The sequence below is a fragment of the Loxodonta africana genome, chromosome 3 (genome assembly GCF_030014295.1).
Source record: "Loxodonta africana isolate mLoxAfr1 chromosome 3, mLoxAfr1.hap2, whole genome shotgun sequence".
Taxonomy (NCBI): Eukaryota; Metazoa; Chordata; class Mammalia; order Proboscidea; family Elephantidae; genus Loxodonta; species Loxodonta africana.
The window spans coordinates 193,254,527-193,270,491 of record NC_087344.1 but is presented as its reverse complement, the minus strand read 5'-3'; the positions used below and the strand labels follow the sequence as shown (position 1 = coordinate 193,270,491).

At 38.4% G+C, this 15,965-nt stretch overlaps 1 protein-coding gene and 1 non-coding gene across 2 annotated transcripts in view; both read left to right on the top strand.

Annotated features, from left to right (window-relative positions):
* SPTA1 (spectrin alpha, erythrocytic 1) overlaps positions 1-15,965 on the top strand; it is a 107,545-nt gene that overhangs the window by 34,245 nt on the left and 57,335 nt on the right. The window contains exons 18-22 of the mRNA XM_064282773.1: positions 1,258-1,380; positions 11,021-11,238; positions 12,128-12,220; positions 14,071-14,208; positions 15,675-15,826. Of these exons, the coding sequence (XP_064138843.1) occupies positions 1,258-1,380; positions 11,021-11,238; positions 12,128-12,220; positions 14,071-14,208; positions 15,675-15,826 (724 nt within the window). The remainder of the gene's footprint in view (positions 1-1,257; positions 1,381-11,020; positions 11,239-12,127; positions 12,221-14,070; positions 14,209-15,674; positions 15,827-15,965) is intronic.
* LOC111751998 (U6 spliceosomal RNA) lies at positions 4,929-5,035 on the top strand. The gene has a single exon (XR_002787025.1). It is a non-coding gene; the product is annotated as a U6 spliceosomal RNA (small nuclear RNA).

Genomic DNA, 15,965 nt, shown 5'->3' with positions numbered 1-15,965 from the left:
TGAGGGGGTGGAAAGTGCTCTCAGCTCTTCTCCTTCAGACTCATGAGAATTTGTCCAGTCTTCCATAGGAAGATTTTGTAAAACAAATTCAGACTGAAGAATCCACCTCTAAAACAGCAGACACGAACAGTGCAATGATTTCTGGGCCTCTGGGAAGAGCTAAAGTGCTCAGTGTTTCTTGCAGCTTGCTGTACCTTTAGTTATTGTGAAAGTCCTTGGCAAAGTAATTACGGTTAATGTTTCAGGTACCAGATATTTTCATCTAGGCTGTTAGTGCCACTCTCCTTGTTCTATATTTTTGTCTATGACCCCCTTTTTAAATTATATGAGCTATTACAGGGATAAAAAAGGATGAAGCAGATAAAGTACATGTTGTTCTTTACTTGGAAGCTGTCAGTTCACCGGTGTTAGTTGCCAGGTGCTTGCATTGCAAGACAGAAAAAGCTGCATACAAATACAGTGGAAATTTTGCACACATGTACTAGGAGTATATAGGAGGGACTGAACAATGATGACAATGGTGAGGTTAGTCTGAGAATGCTTCCTAAAAGAGAGAAGTCTGAGCCTTACTTGAAGAGTGGGAGAGATGAGCCTTTGGCAGAGATTTTCTGGAGAGGCAGTTTGAATGAAAAGTAGAAGGAAGAAAAGCTCAGAGGAAAGAGTGGTGACACATGGATGGGAGACAGGCAGGATGAAGTAGACAGCAGGAACTGGGAATATTAGAAGGTGTAGGAAATTCACAATAGGTAGTACTTATTGTGTGTTTATTTGTTAATGTTAAGCATAAAGTGAGACACATTATTATTTCTCATCCTTACAAAGAAAACTTCAAGGATGCCCTTATCATCGTGAAAAAAACTTACATTTAAATGATTTAAGAACTTTCTTAAGTCCATAGAAATTAGCAAGTGGTAGATATTGCTTTTTATGCTATGATATGAGAAAAGAAAATTAGTTGCATGGTATTAGAAATTTGAGTTTAGAAGTCTCCTCCCTACCTATCTTCAAAGAAAACAGTGGTTTCCTCATTATCTTCTGTAGAAAAATTAATTGAATTTTCTTAGTACGAAGAGACAAGAGCAAGAAAAAAGCTGAGTGGAGTTAATTCTGATGGTATAAGTTTCAGGAAACCCACTCATTGAGTATAACCTCAAATGGAAGAACTTGTTGGCCCAAGAGTTCTAATAAAATGAGATAGGCTTTTCTCATTCCATACATCAGGATAATCTCATAACTTGAAATCTTTCTCCTATACAGGTAATAACGTGATTGCCGCCATGAATCTCCTGAACAGGCATCAAGTTATCTTGGCTGATATTGCCAGCCATGAGCCAAACATTCAAGTGATAACAGAGAGAGGAAACAAAATGGTAGAGGAAGGTATGTATGGTGCAAATTGGGTTGGCTAAATCATCACTATCCCAGACCTCTGTGAAGAAGCTTGCAGAATCTTAGGGCTTCAAAGGGCTTCCATCTTCCTACTCAATGCAGAAATTCCCTTTGGACATTTTTAACAGCTAGGTATACATCTTTGCATATTCCAGTAATAACAATCACCCTATCTCATGAGCCAGTCCTTCCTCTCTTTTGCAAAGCCAAAACTGTTAAAAATAAAATGTATTTTACCATAATCATAAATATGCTCCTCTGTAGAGGAATTCAGAATTTAAGCTCCAAAGCCTCATAAAACAAATCAGATCCCACTCCCATTTGGTAGCTTCCAGATCTGTGAAGACAACACTGAAGTTCCCAGTACATTATTGTTTTTATGTTAAACAGTATGCATTCCTTAATTTTTCACTTTATACAGTGTAAATACGTTTCCTTATCTTGGTTTCCCATCTTCAGAAACTCCAGCTGCTTAAATAGGATATTCAGAACTAAACATCATAGGCTAGGTTTGGTATAGGCAATGCAGATTACATCTATTAATTGAAGAATAAATTGCTGCCAGCCCATGTCCAGCTTTAAAAAATGTATAGGTTAACATTCAGACAGTTGAGCAAAACTTCAGATCCCAGACGGGTGGAGCCAAGATGGTGGAATAGTCAGACGCTTCTGGTGATCCCTCTTACAACAAAGACCCCCCCAAAACAAATGAAACAATTATATATATGACAAGCTAGGAGCCCTGAACATCAAAGGCAAACTTAGGAAATCGGACTGAATGGCAGGGGGAGGGAGAGATGGTTCAGAAGTGGCAAGGAGTTGCTGGACCTTACTCAGTGGGAACCAGCACACCTCAGGCACAATCCCCTGGAGCAACCATGGCGAGGTTGGTGGTAGTGTTTGGGATGCAGTTTCCTCAGGGAGAGACAGCAAGCCACACACTCTACTCACACCTCCAGAACCAGACAAGAACAGTGCTCTCAGCAAAAGCTAAGTAATTGCATTGATTTTACCATGCCCCAAGCCTGTAAGCCAGCTTCAGTGGCTGTTGATATCCCTTGGGCCTGAGATATGTCCTACTGATTGTCCTGAGCCATTCTCCTGGCTTTGGGGAAGGAATAAATTTAATAACCAGGGGAAAAGATAATCTGCCAGCTCCACTAAGCTGGGGAGCTCAGGACAGGAGCAGCTCCTGTCCAGGCACAAATGGTCCACGAACTTTGAATACCTTTCACCCCCGCATGGACCTGTATGGACCATTTCAGAATAGTAGGCCCTTGTTGGCAGACTGCAAAGTGCATGTGCTTGAGTTCTGACTTCAACTGTTTCTGCCATGTGGTGGAGGCTTTTTTGTTTTTTTTTTTTGATGTTTGACACCATTTTGCCTATTAAACAGGGTCCTCACCTACCCACATCAGTGGACTGAGGACTGGTGGCACCACCCATGTCACATAACCACCCACAACAGGGGTCCAAGGATAAATGGTGCCTCCCAGGGAATTGGGTGCCCATACTATGGCTGCAGAACCTACTCACCTGTGTGCTTTAGGGAACAGGAACACACTTTCTTCACAGACACTCGGGGGATGGTTGCCAGCAGCCTGCCTTGTGCAGAGCATGACCCCCTGCTGCAAACAGATATCTGTGCCTACACCAATCACCCCTACCCCTCTAAGACTGTAGAACAGGGCCTGTACTACACACTTGATGCCCAACAACCTAGACACCTGAGGTGAATCCATACAAGAAAATTGAATGGACTCCTAGGCTTATATACCTGGTAACAGCTCTAGCCATCTGGTGACAGGACATTAGAGATTCAAAGGTGCAAATAATCAAGCTACCTCACTCAAGCAGCCTATTTGGGCACATCAAAACAAAGCAAGAAGGTAGGATATAGTAAGCAAACATAAAATAAATTAATACAATAACATACATGGCTCAGAGAAAAAAAACCCAATACCAAATCACATAAAGGAGCAGACCACAATCACTTCAACAAGCTCTCGAATCAAAGAATCAAGGAATAGTCCAGATGAAGATGTTATCAGATGAAGAACTACCAGATGTAGAATACAAAAGATTAATATACAGAAGTCTTCAAAAGATCAGGAAGCAAGCCAGGCAAAATGCAGAACAATACAATGAACACACAGAAAAAGCACTTGAAGAAATTAAAAAGGTTAATCAAGAAAGTAGTGAAAAATTTAATAGGCTGCAAGAATCCATAGAGAGATTCAGAAACTCAGAAGATTGAGAATAAAATTTCAGAATTAGACAACTCAATAGAAAGTCAGAAGAGCAGAATTGAGGGACTGGAAGGCAGAATTAGTGAGATTGAAGATAAAACACTTGGGACCAATATATTTGAATAAAAATCTGATAAAAGAATTTTAAAAAATGAACAAACCCTAAGAATCATGTGGGACACTATCAAGAGAAATAACGTACAAGTGATTGGAGCACCATAACAGGGAGGGATAACAGAAAATATGGACAGAATTGTTGAAGATTTGTTGGCAGAAAATTTCCCTGATATTGTGAAAGATAAGAAGACATCTATCCAAAAAGTTCTTCGAACCCCATATAAGGTAGAACTTACAAGAAAGTCACCAAAACATACTATAATCAATCTTGCCAAACCAAAGATAAAGAATTTTAAGAGCAGCTAAGGATAAATGAAAAGTCACCTACAAAGGAGAGTCAATAAGAATAAGCTCAAACGACTGGGCAGAAACCATGCAGGCAAGAAGGCAATGGGATGACTTATATAAAGCATTGAAGGAAAAAAAAAATTGCCAGCCAAGAATCATATCCAGCCCAATCCTGTGCCATCGAGTCGATTCCAACTCATAGCAACCCTATAGGACAGAGCAGAACTGCCCCATAGAGTTTCCAAGGAGCGTCTGGTGGATTTGAACTGTCAACCCTTTGGTTAGCAGCCATAGCACTTAACCCCTATGCCACCAGGGTTTCCGCCAAGAATCATATATCCAGCAAAACTGTCTCTCAAATATGAAGGTGAAACTGGGACATTTCCAGATAAACAGAAGTTTTAGGGAATTTGTGAAAAAACAAACCAAATCTACAACAATACTAAAGGGAGACCTCTGGTTAGAAAATCAATAATATCAGATATCAGCCCATGACAAGAACACATGATAGAGCAACCAGATATCAGCCCAGATAGGGAAATCACAAAAATAAATCAAGATAAAAAAATGCTCAAAACAGGGAAACAACACTGTTATTATGTAAAAGATGACAGCATTAAAACAATAAAGAGGGACAAAAAATGTACTCATAAATCTTTCTTATGGAGAGGGAGTCAAGGCAATATAATGAAATAAAAGTTTGGTTTAAACTTACAAAAATAAGGGTAAATATTAAAGTAACAACAAAGCAGACTAACAATCCTAAACATCAAAATAAAATAGAAGAAAAACATAAACACTCCACAAAAACAAAATCGACAGGAAAAAATCAGAGGAAAAGACAATATACAATGAAAAACTATTCAGCACAAAAAAGTAAGTGGGGTGCTTGCTTCGGCAGCACATATATTAGAATTGGAACAATACAGAGAAGATTTGCATGGCCCCTGCACAAGGAAGACACGCAAATTTGTGAAGCGTTCCATATTTTTACATAAAACAGACTCTATTAGCATTGAAAAGTGACATAGACAGCTCCACAATAATAGTAGGAGACTTCAACACACCACTTTTGGTGAGGGACAGGACATCCAGAAAGAAGCTCAATAAAGACACGGAAGATCTAAATGCCACAATCAACCAACTTGACTTCATAGACATACAGAATGCTCCACCCAACAGCAACCAAGTATGCTTTCTTTTCTAGTGCACATGGAACATTCTCTAGAATATACCACATATTAGAACATAACGCAAGCCTTAGCAGAATCCAAAACATTGAAATATCACAAATCATCTTCTCTGACCATAAGGCCATAAAAGTGGAAATCAATAACAGGAAAAGCAGGGAAAAGAAACAAACACTTGGAAACTGAACCATACCCTGCTCAAAAAAGACTGGGTTATAGAAGACATTAAGGACGGAATAAAGAAATTCAGAGAATCCAATGAGAATGAAAACACTTCCTACAGAACCTTTGGGACAGAGCAAAAGCGGTGCTCAGAGGCCAATTTATAAAAATAAATGCACACATCTGAAAAGAAGAAAGGGTCAAAATCAAAGAATTATCCCTACAACTTGAACAAATAGAAAGAGAGCAACAAAAGAAACCCACAGACACCAGAAGACAAGAAATAATAAAAATTAGAGCTGAATTAAATGAAATAGAAAACAAAAACAATTGAAAGAATTAACAAGACCAAAAGCTGGTTTTTTGAAAAAATCAACAAAATTGATAAACCAATGGCCAAACTGACAAAAGAAAAACAAGAGAGGAAGCAAATAACCCAAATAAGAAATGAGATGGGCGATATTACAAGAGACCCAACTGAAATTAAAAAAATCATATCAGATTACTATGAAAAACTGTACTCAAACAAATTTGAAAACCTAGAAGAAATGGATGAATTCCTAGAAACACACTACTTACCTAAACTAACACAAACTGAGGTAGAACAACTAAATAGACCCATACCAAAAGTAGAGATTGAAAAGGTAATCAAAAAACTCCCAACAAAAAAAAAGCCCTGGTCCGGACAGCTTCACTCCAGAGTTCTACCAAACTTTCGGAGAAGAGTTAACACCACTACTACTAAAGGTATTTCAGAGCATAGAAAAGGATGGAATGCTACCAAACTCATTCTATGAAGCCACCATATCCCTGATACCAAAACCAGGTAAAGACGCCACAAGAAAAGAAAATTATTGACCTATATCCCTCATGAACTTAGATGCAAAAATCCTCAACAAAATTCTAGCCGATAGAATTCAACACATACCAAAAAAATAATTCACCATGACCAAGTGGGATTCATACCAGATGTGCAGGGATGGTTCAACATTAGAAAAACAATTAATGTAATCCACCACATAAATAAAACAAAAGACAAGAATTACACGATCTTATCTATTGATGCAGAAAAGTCATTTGACAAAGTTCAACACCCATTCATGATAAAAACTCTCAGCAAAATATGAATAGAAGAAAAATTCCTCAACATAATAAAGGGCATTTATACAAAGCCAACAGCCAACATCACCTTAAATGGAGAGAGCCTGAAGAGATTCCCAATGAGATAGGGAACTAGACAAGGACGCGCTTTATCACCACTCTTATTCAACATTGTGCTGGAAGTCCTAGCCAGAGCAATTAGGCTAGATAAAGAAATAAAGGGCATACAGATTGGCAAGGAAGAAGTGAAAGTATCTCTATTTGCAGATGATAGGATCTTATACACAGAAAACCCTAAGGAATCCCGAAGAAAACTACTGAAACTAATAGAAGAGTTCGGCAGAGTATCGGGATACAAGATAAACATACAAAAATCAGTTGGATTCCTCTACACCAACAAAAAGAACATCGAAGAGGAAATCACCAAATCAATGCCATTTACAGTAGCCCCCAAGAAGATAAAATACTTAGGAATAAATCTTACCAGAGATGTAAAAGACTTATACAAAGAAAACTACAGTACACTTCTGCAAGAAACCAAAAGAGACTTACATAAGTGGAAGAACATACCTTGCTCACGGATAGGAAGACTTAACATTATAAAAATGTCTATTCTACCAAAAGCGATCTACACATTTAATGCAATTCCAATCCAAATCCCAAGGACATTCTTTAATGAGATGGAGAAACAAATCACCAACTTCATATGGAAGGGAAAGAGGCCCTGGATAAGTAAAGCAAACTGAAAAAGAAAAAGTGGGAGGCTTCGCACAACCTGATTTTAGAACCTATTATACCACAACAGCAGTCAAAATAGCCTGGTACTGGTACAACAACAGATACAGAGACCAATGGAACAGAATTGAGAGTTCAGACATAAATCCATCCACATATGAGCAGTTGATGTTTGACAAAAGCCCCAAAACAGTTAAATGGGGAGAAAACAGTCTTTTTAACAAACAGTGCTGGCATAACTGGATATCCATCTGCAAAAAAAATGAAACAAGACCTATACCTCACACCACACACAAAAACGAGCTCAAAATGGATCAAAGACCTAAATATAAAATCTAAAATGATAAAGATCATGGAAGAAAAAAATAGAAACAACGTTAGGAGCCCTAATACATGGCATAGAACAGTATACAAAACTTTACTAACAATGCAGAAGAAAACCTAGATAACGGGGAGCTCCTAAAAATCAAACACCTATGCTCATCCAAAGACTTCACCAAAAGACTAAAAAGATTACCTGCAGACTGGGAAAAAGTTTTTAGCTATGACATTTTTGATCAGCGTCTGATCTCTAAAATCTACATGATGCTGCAACAACTCAAGAACAAAAATACAAATAACACAGTTAAAAAAATGGGCAAAGGATATGAACAGGCACTTCACCAAAGAAGACATTTCAGGCAGCTAACAGATGCATGAAGAAATGCTCACAATTCTTAGCCATCAGAGAAATGCAAATCAAAGCTACAATGAGATTCCATCTCACTCCAACAAGGCTGGCATTAATCCAAAAAACACAAAATAATAAATGTTGGAGAGGTTGTGGAGAGACTGGAACACTTAAACACTGCTGGTGGGAATGTAAAATGGTACAATCACTTTGGAAATCAATTTGGTGCTTCCTTAAAAGGCTAAAAATAGAATTACCATACGATCCAGCAACCCCACTCCTTGGAATATATCCTACAGAAGATCCAGCAACCCCACTCCTTGGAATATATCCTAGAGAAATAAGAGCCTTTACATGAACAGATATATGCACACCCATGTTCATTGTAGCACTGTTTACAATAGCAAAAAGATGGAAGCAACCAAGGTCCCCATCAATGGATGAAAGGATAAATATATGTGGTATATTCACACAATGGAATACTACGCATTGATAAAGAACAGTGATGAATCAGTCAAACAACTCATAACATGGAGGAATCTGGAAGGCATTATGCTAAGTGAAATTAGTCAGTTGCAAAAGAACAAATATTGTATGAGACCACTATTATAAGAATTGAAGAAATAGTTTAAACAGGGAAGAAAATATTCTTTGATGGTTACAGAGGTGGGGAGGAAGGGCTGGAGAGAGGTATTCACTAATTAGATAACAGAATAGAACTATTTTAGGTGAAGGGAAAGATAACACACAATACAGGAGAGGTCAGCACAACTGGACTAAACCAAAAGCAGTTTCCTGAGTAAACTGAACACTTTGAAGGCCAGAGTAGCAGGGGTGGGGGTCTGGGTAACATGGTTTCAGGAGACATCTAGGGAAATTGGTATAATAAAATCTATTAAGAAAACATCTTGCATCCCACTTTGGAGAGCGGCATCTAGTGTCTTAAACACTAGCAAGCAGCCATCTAAGATGCATCAATTGGTCTTGACCCACCTGGATCAAAGGAGAATGAAGAACACCAAAGACACAAGGTAATTATAAGCCCAAGAGACAGAAAGGGCCACAGAAACCAAAGACTACATCAGCCCGAGACCAGAAGAACTAGATGGTGCCTGACTATAACAAATGACTACCCTGACAAGGAACACAACAGAGAATCCCGGATGGAGCAGGTGAGCAGTGAGATGCAGGCCTCAAATTCTCTTAAAAAGACCAGACTTAATGGTCTGACTGAGACTAGAAGGACCATGGAGGTCATTGTCCCCAGAATTTCTATTAGCCCAAGACTGGAACCATTCCCAAAGCCAACTCTTCAGACAGTGATCGGACTGGACTATAAGATAGAAAATTATACTGGTGAGGAGTGAGCGTCTTGGCTCGAGTAGACACATAAGACTATGTGGGCAGCTCCTTTCTGGAGGGGAGATGAGAACGCAGAGGGGAACAGAAGCTGGCTGAATAGACAAGGGGAATACAGGGTGGGGAGGAGAAGTGTGCTGTTTTATTAGGGAGATAACATCTAGGAGTACATATCAAGATGAATATAAATTTTTGTATGAGAGGCTGACTTGATTTGTAAACTTCCACTTAAAGCAGAATAAAAAATATATATAAATATAAAAAAAGAAGAAAAAATTCAGATCCCAACTGAGAGATTCAAACAAGTAAAAAGGCCAGGATATCTACTTCTGGAAAATCAGCCATTGAAAACTCTGTGGAGTATAGTTCTACTCTGATACTCTTCGGGTCGCTATGAGCCAAAGTAGACTTGACAGCAATTTTTATGTTACTATAGAGACTCGGAAACCCTGGTGGCGTAGTGGTTAAGTGCTACAGCTGCTAACCAAAGGGTTGGCAGTTCATATCTGCCAGGCGCTCCTTGGAAATTCTACGGGGCAGTTCCACTCTGCCCTATAGGGTCGCTATGAGTCAGAATCGACTCGACGGCACTGGGTATAGAGACTTACTTTTTTTTTTTTTTTTCTTGAAACTCCAAATATCATGATAGATTTGTCTATTTCTCCTTTCAGTTTGATCAGCTTTTGTTTCATGTATTTTGAAGCTCTGTTATTAGGCAAATATACTTTTTGGATTGTTATGTCTTCTTCATAAATTAAAATCTTTAACACTGTAAAAAATACCACTTTATTCTCAGGGATGTTCCTTGTTCTGAAGTCTGCTTACTGAGATTTTAATATTGCAATGCCAGCTTCTTTTGATTGATATTCGCGTGGCACATACTTCACCACACTTACCTGAGCTCTATTTTTTAATATATGTATATATTTAAAGTGGATTCTTATAGACAGCATATAGTTAGGTCTTGGTTTTATTTTATTCTATCCAGTGTTTGTTCCCTTTTAATGAGAGTGTTTACACCATTTACACTTAATGCAATTATCAATATGGTTGAAACTAAATCTAGCATCTCCCTATTTGTTATCTCTTTTGCCATCATTTTTTTTCCTTTTTTTAAAATTTGGATATGGATTTTTGGATTGGAGCTTTAGATTATGATTCCATTTTATCTCCATATCACTTTATTAGCTATGGTTCTATTGTGTTCGTGCATATGTGTGTTTGTGTATGTGTGCTTCTTCTATGGCACATTTGTTGTCTGGGGACCTTTTGAGGTCCTTGAGATATTTTCAAGGAGAACACAAACTTAAAATATTTTTACATTAATGATAAGGCATCATTTGCTTTCCTCACATTCACCTTTTCATGAGTGTACAGTGAAGTTTACCAGAACCTACATGAGCTGTGATGATGTTATTTATCTCATGGCTAATGGAAGATAAACCTGTGTATTTTCTTCTTTTTAAGTTTCCTTTTTAATTTTTGATGTGGCAACTATCAATAGATATAACCCAAATAAGCAAAAGCTTTTGGGGAACTTCAACAATTTTTAAAATTATGGAGGGATTCCAAGAGCAAAATGTTTGAGAACTTCTACACTCTTTGATTGGAGAAAATAAATGGAGACAGTAGTTTTGCTTCATCTGAGTGGGAGTAGACTTTATCAACCCGTTCTTGCTTTTCCTTCTTTTGCCAAAAGGATTAGAGTATGGCTGACATTAATGAGGGTCACACTCACCTTTTCTGTAACTACTCCACAGGACACTTTGCTTCAGATGATGTGGCCTCTAGAGTGAAGCATTTGAATGAGAGTATGGAGTCTCTACGGACTCGAGCTGCTAGGCGGCAGAGTGACCTTGAGGCCAACGTCCAGTTCCAGCAATACCTGGCTGACTTGCGTGAAGCAGAAGCATGGATTAGAGAGAAGGAGCCTATTGTGAACAATACTAACTATGGGGCTGACGAAGAAGCAGCTGGGGTAAGGTGGAGTGTGGGGATGGACATTGTCTCATGAATACCATTGAGACATTAATTGTCTCAGTGAATACCATTGTCTCATCAAATGGTGCCAAATTAATAATGCAGGGTTTGCTTGGATTGTGGGACCATTAAGTATTCTGCTAGATTACTTATAATTTCCAGAATGACTACCATTATTGTTCTTCTGCTGGAATATTCTCCGAGTTGACAGTGATCTCAAGAGATACACCACTTTTTTCTAATCAGAGATCTACAAACTTTTTAGAGATTATCTAAATCTAGAAAGGTATGACCAGAGATCTATGACTGTATTGGTTTCAACCTCAACTTTTCAGAGTAACCTTGGGGTTTCACAAAGCAATCAGGGACTTAAGGTATAAACACATTAATTAATTTACTGAAATACAATCAGACACATACATTGGGGTAAAAAGAAACTCAAAGGTCATCTCTGACCTTTATAAGAATTTCTTTGCTTTGTTAATTGGAAATAAAGGGAAACTGGTATATGATTTTACAAACCTTTGGCACTAGAAATAATTGACACTGGCATTTACATTTATGTTAATGTTTCATCCTACAAATCAATGTTATCAGCAGTATTCTTTTTCAGCTATGATTTGTATTGATAAAACACTTGCGTGACTTTTAGTTCATTTTGATTGTAGCAAGTATATTGAAATCATTACTTGTTTATTAACCCTTATTTTCTTGATGCTTTGAAAGTTAGGTTGAAAAAGAACTTCACATTGGATGGAATTTGGCTCTTACTCAGAATTTAGACAAAAACTGGCATAGCCCAAAATAATAGTAGTTGAAGCATCCCCCAGTGGTGTTTGGTGTTCCTCTTGTATTTCCTCTGATGATCTTCCCATCAACAAATTCAGGCTCTTCTAAAGAAGCATGAGGCCTTCCTAGTGGATCTCAAAGCATTTGGAAATAGTATGCAAGCTCTGCGAGATCAGGCAAAAGACTGTGAGGTAAGGAGGGATAACAGGAATCCACATTTCCTACCACAAGGAAAAGGAATTCTTTTTATCATGGACTTCTACTTCCTATAATCCAGAAAACAATTGTGAAGAAAACACTAAGGTCTATGATGTTTATAGGCAGGAATTGTAAGCATCTTTGCAGCCTCTACAAAGATATAGTCTAAAAGATGTTCTAAAAAATGTCATGTGTTCATTGATTCTTTTTATTCCTTTCTTATCCCTTCCTTTTCTATTTCCACTTTTCTTTCTTTGTTTTCTCTCCTTTTTTTCTTTCTTAATTTTCTTCCTTCCCTTGTTTTGTATACAAAGATTTATAAAATGTCAATTAGAAGGTCAGAAATTTAAATATATTAGCATATAATGGTTGTACAAACCAGAAAAATGGCCTCAAAGAAAGGGATATTTAAATTCTTCTGAAATTAGAGTGCTGGAAGATAAGAAAATTTTCATAAGTGAGGTGAACCAATGTATCTGAGTTTACAAAAAAATATGTAGTTTACTTGAAGTCAAGGAGGAAGGTCTCTTCTAGTTAATAAGCTATGAGAACAAATGCACAGAGGCATAAAACAATCAAGTGTACCTGGGAAACGGAAAATGCAAACCATTGAGAATATGAGAATGGCTAGGGTGCAAGGTGATGGGCAATATCATGAAGACTGAAGAACGTGGAATCAAGTCAGAGTCAGACAATGATATAACAGTGTCTCCAATGTGTACTGGAAGATAAAAAGAGACATTTCTTGTATTCAAGAAATTATTTCTAAGGAGACATTCTGAATACATATCCTGGGAGTAAACAAAAGACATGGGATCAGCATGTGAAGTCAATGATATACGTACCAAACTCCTTTGTTGCGCCTTTACCAGCCTATGCATAGTGGGTGCCCAAACAAGAGTTGTGAGTAAACATAGTACTTGAAGGATGGCATCAGAGGGATTTGTAAGGGGAAATACATCTTGAACCCCAATCTAAAGAAAAGCTGCATCATGGCTTAGGAAGAGGGTGTCTATTTTGCTCATTCTTTCAGAGATACAATATTTACAGGAAGTAAAATAAAAAAAGATTCTACCTTGAAGAGTAGGTTACTTGCCAAAGAGAGATGTAGTATATTTTTCATGATATTAGTTTACTTTCTTCTTATTTTCAAAAATCTGGTAACCTTTCATGGGCTGTAGATCACCTATCTCCTAAAAAGAAAGTCCACAGTTCCTTGGCACAATAACTTAAAGGCCAAGGGGTGAAAAGGATTATCAGTGGAGACCCAGGGAATGGGGAAGGTGGTGAGAGATAGAGGGCCTTTCACTTTAAGACACAACTTTCTGAAACTTTGATGTGTATAATCCTTTTTGAACTTCTTAAAAATGTATATCTCCCCTCCTACTTTTGAAAACCAGTGGCTTAGAACGCTCAATATGATGTGGACAAACTATGTATTCATTTGTGTACCCTGTGTTCACATTTCCCAGCCAGCTGATCTTCTGAGAAGTATTAGGTAGGGAAGTATCTCTGAAGATCACATTTTGCAATTTCCCTGTTGCTAAAAACCCGCTGCTTTCAAGTGGATTCTGACCCATAGTGACCCCAGAGGACAGAGTAGAACTGCCTCTTAGGGTTTCCAAACAGCAGTTGGTGTATTTGAACTGTTGACCTTTTGGTTAGCAGCTAAACTCTTAACCACTAAGCCACCAGAGCTAGCAGCCTATAAAGAGGCTCCTCTCAGGGATTATCCTCTTCTATCAGGCCCGGGGACTGCCCAACACTTGTAGGCTCGAGAGGGAGGATCCAGGGAGATATTTCCAAGAAGTGACTGACATGCTTGTTTACTGTTTTTGTTCAGCAAAAACAGGCTGCACCAGTGGAGGGAGCTGGTCCAGAAGCGAGGGTTATGGCTTTATATGATTTCCAGGCCCGCATCCCCCAAGAAGTCACCGTGAAGAAAAATGATGTCTTAACCCTGCTTAGTTCCATCAACAAGGTGACTTTCCTTTCTAAATTTCTGTCCACCAGAAGGGATCTCTTTCACCGCCAACGCTTTTAACACTATCAGGTGTTCACATTTTGGCCAGCCAACATTCTTCTATCACTTTATCTCTTAAATAACTATAGTTTATTAAGTAGTATCTTTCTTCCAGATATTGCATAAGATCCTGTACGTATATTTTCCAATCTTTATAACAACTCTGTGAGGTAAGATTATAATTCCAGTTTTACAGTTAAGTAAAGGAAGTTTCAAAGAGCTTAAGTTGTTTGCCGATGACACATAAACCATGAGTGGCAATTCTGTAATATATTTAAAGAACTAAATTGCCCTTTCCTTCCTGCCTTTTTGCCCTTTGCTTTTCTGCGCCAGTGATCCTAGTGATGGGGTAAAAATACCTGGGGTTAGGAAGAGCCTAAGAAAAGATTTTCAGTTTATTCTAAGTCTTTTATCTTTAGACTTTATACCTGAGTACAGTGACAAAATATTGGCCATGTTTTTCATAAGAGCTCAAGTATTTTTTTTATTCTAATACCCAATGAATCTCCAAAAATACTTGAGGAGAAAGAAAGTTTAGGATATTATTACTGTGAGAGTAAGTTAATTTCTTGAAGAGACAAAATGTTTCCTTCTCAAATAAGCTATGCCCCAGTCCTCCTCTCTCTTTGCCCAGGCCTGTCCACTTTACCACATTATCCTCTGATAACATTAACTCCAGAGTGGGTAGTATAGTAACCAAACCCATAACCCATTGCCATGGAATTGATTTTGACTCATAGCAACCCTACAGGACAGAGTAGAACTGCCCCCATAGAGTTTCCAAGGAGTGCCTGGTGGATTCGAACTACTGGCCTTTTGGTTAGCAGCCATAACACTTAACCACTACACTACCAGGGTTTCTGTGTGGTATAGTCATACCTCCAAAATACTCGGTAGGTATCAGGGTGATACTTAAGTAAAAACCATTCAGAGAAGTAAATTTTAGGGCAATCCACAATTTTTAGGAGCTCTGGGCGTAGGGTAGGGGAGAGGAATAGGGGAGATGATAAATGTTGTGTAACATTATCATATATAGCTGCTTCATCCACAAGAAGCCTAGTTAAATTTTATCTTGCTGTGTGTGTGTATGTCTGTGTGTGTTCATGTGCATGTACGAATTCCTTGGTGGACGAAGTGCCCCATCATTAGAGAACGGTCTTTGGTTTTGAAAGCCTTCTCAAACATAAAGTTCTAGCAGCAAACATCTGAATCCTAGATTTCAGAGACTTATCTCTGGAACTCATGCCCTTTTCTTCTACTTTCTTTATAACACGTGAAAAGTATATGCCACCCATAAGCAATGGTTTGCTTCCCTTGGCCATCAAACCTGTGCCTGTGCCTACTTAGATATGAGAGTTGAAGCTTTTCCTAATTTTGGCTTTCTCCAGAACTAAGGAAGGTATGGGAATTTTCTCTCCCTTCAGGACTGGTGGAAGGTGGAAGCTGGTGACCGCCAGGGCTTTGTCCCAGCTGTTTATGTCAAGAAACTGGCCCCTGATGAGTTCCCGAAGCTTCCACGGAGGCGTCGAGAAAAGCCAGGCAGCATTACCCAGCGTCAGGAGAAGATTGAGAACCAGTAAATTCCGAAGGCGGGAGACCTGGACAGTATTTGGGCAAACATTTCCTTTTCTGTCAAAGACACTCTTTTTCTGATTTTGCTTCCTTTAGAAAATTAGAGATGTCATTCAAATTCACAGATTTTAGGAGCTGAAAGG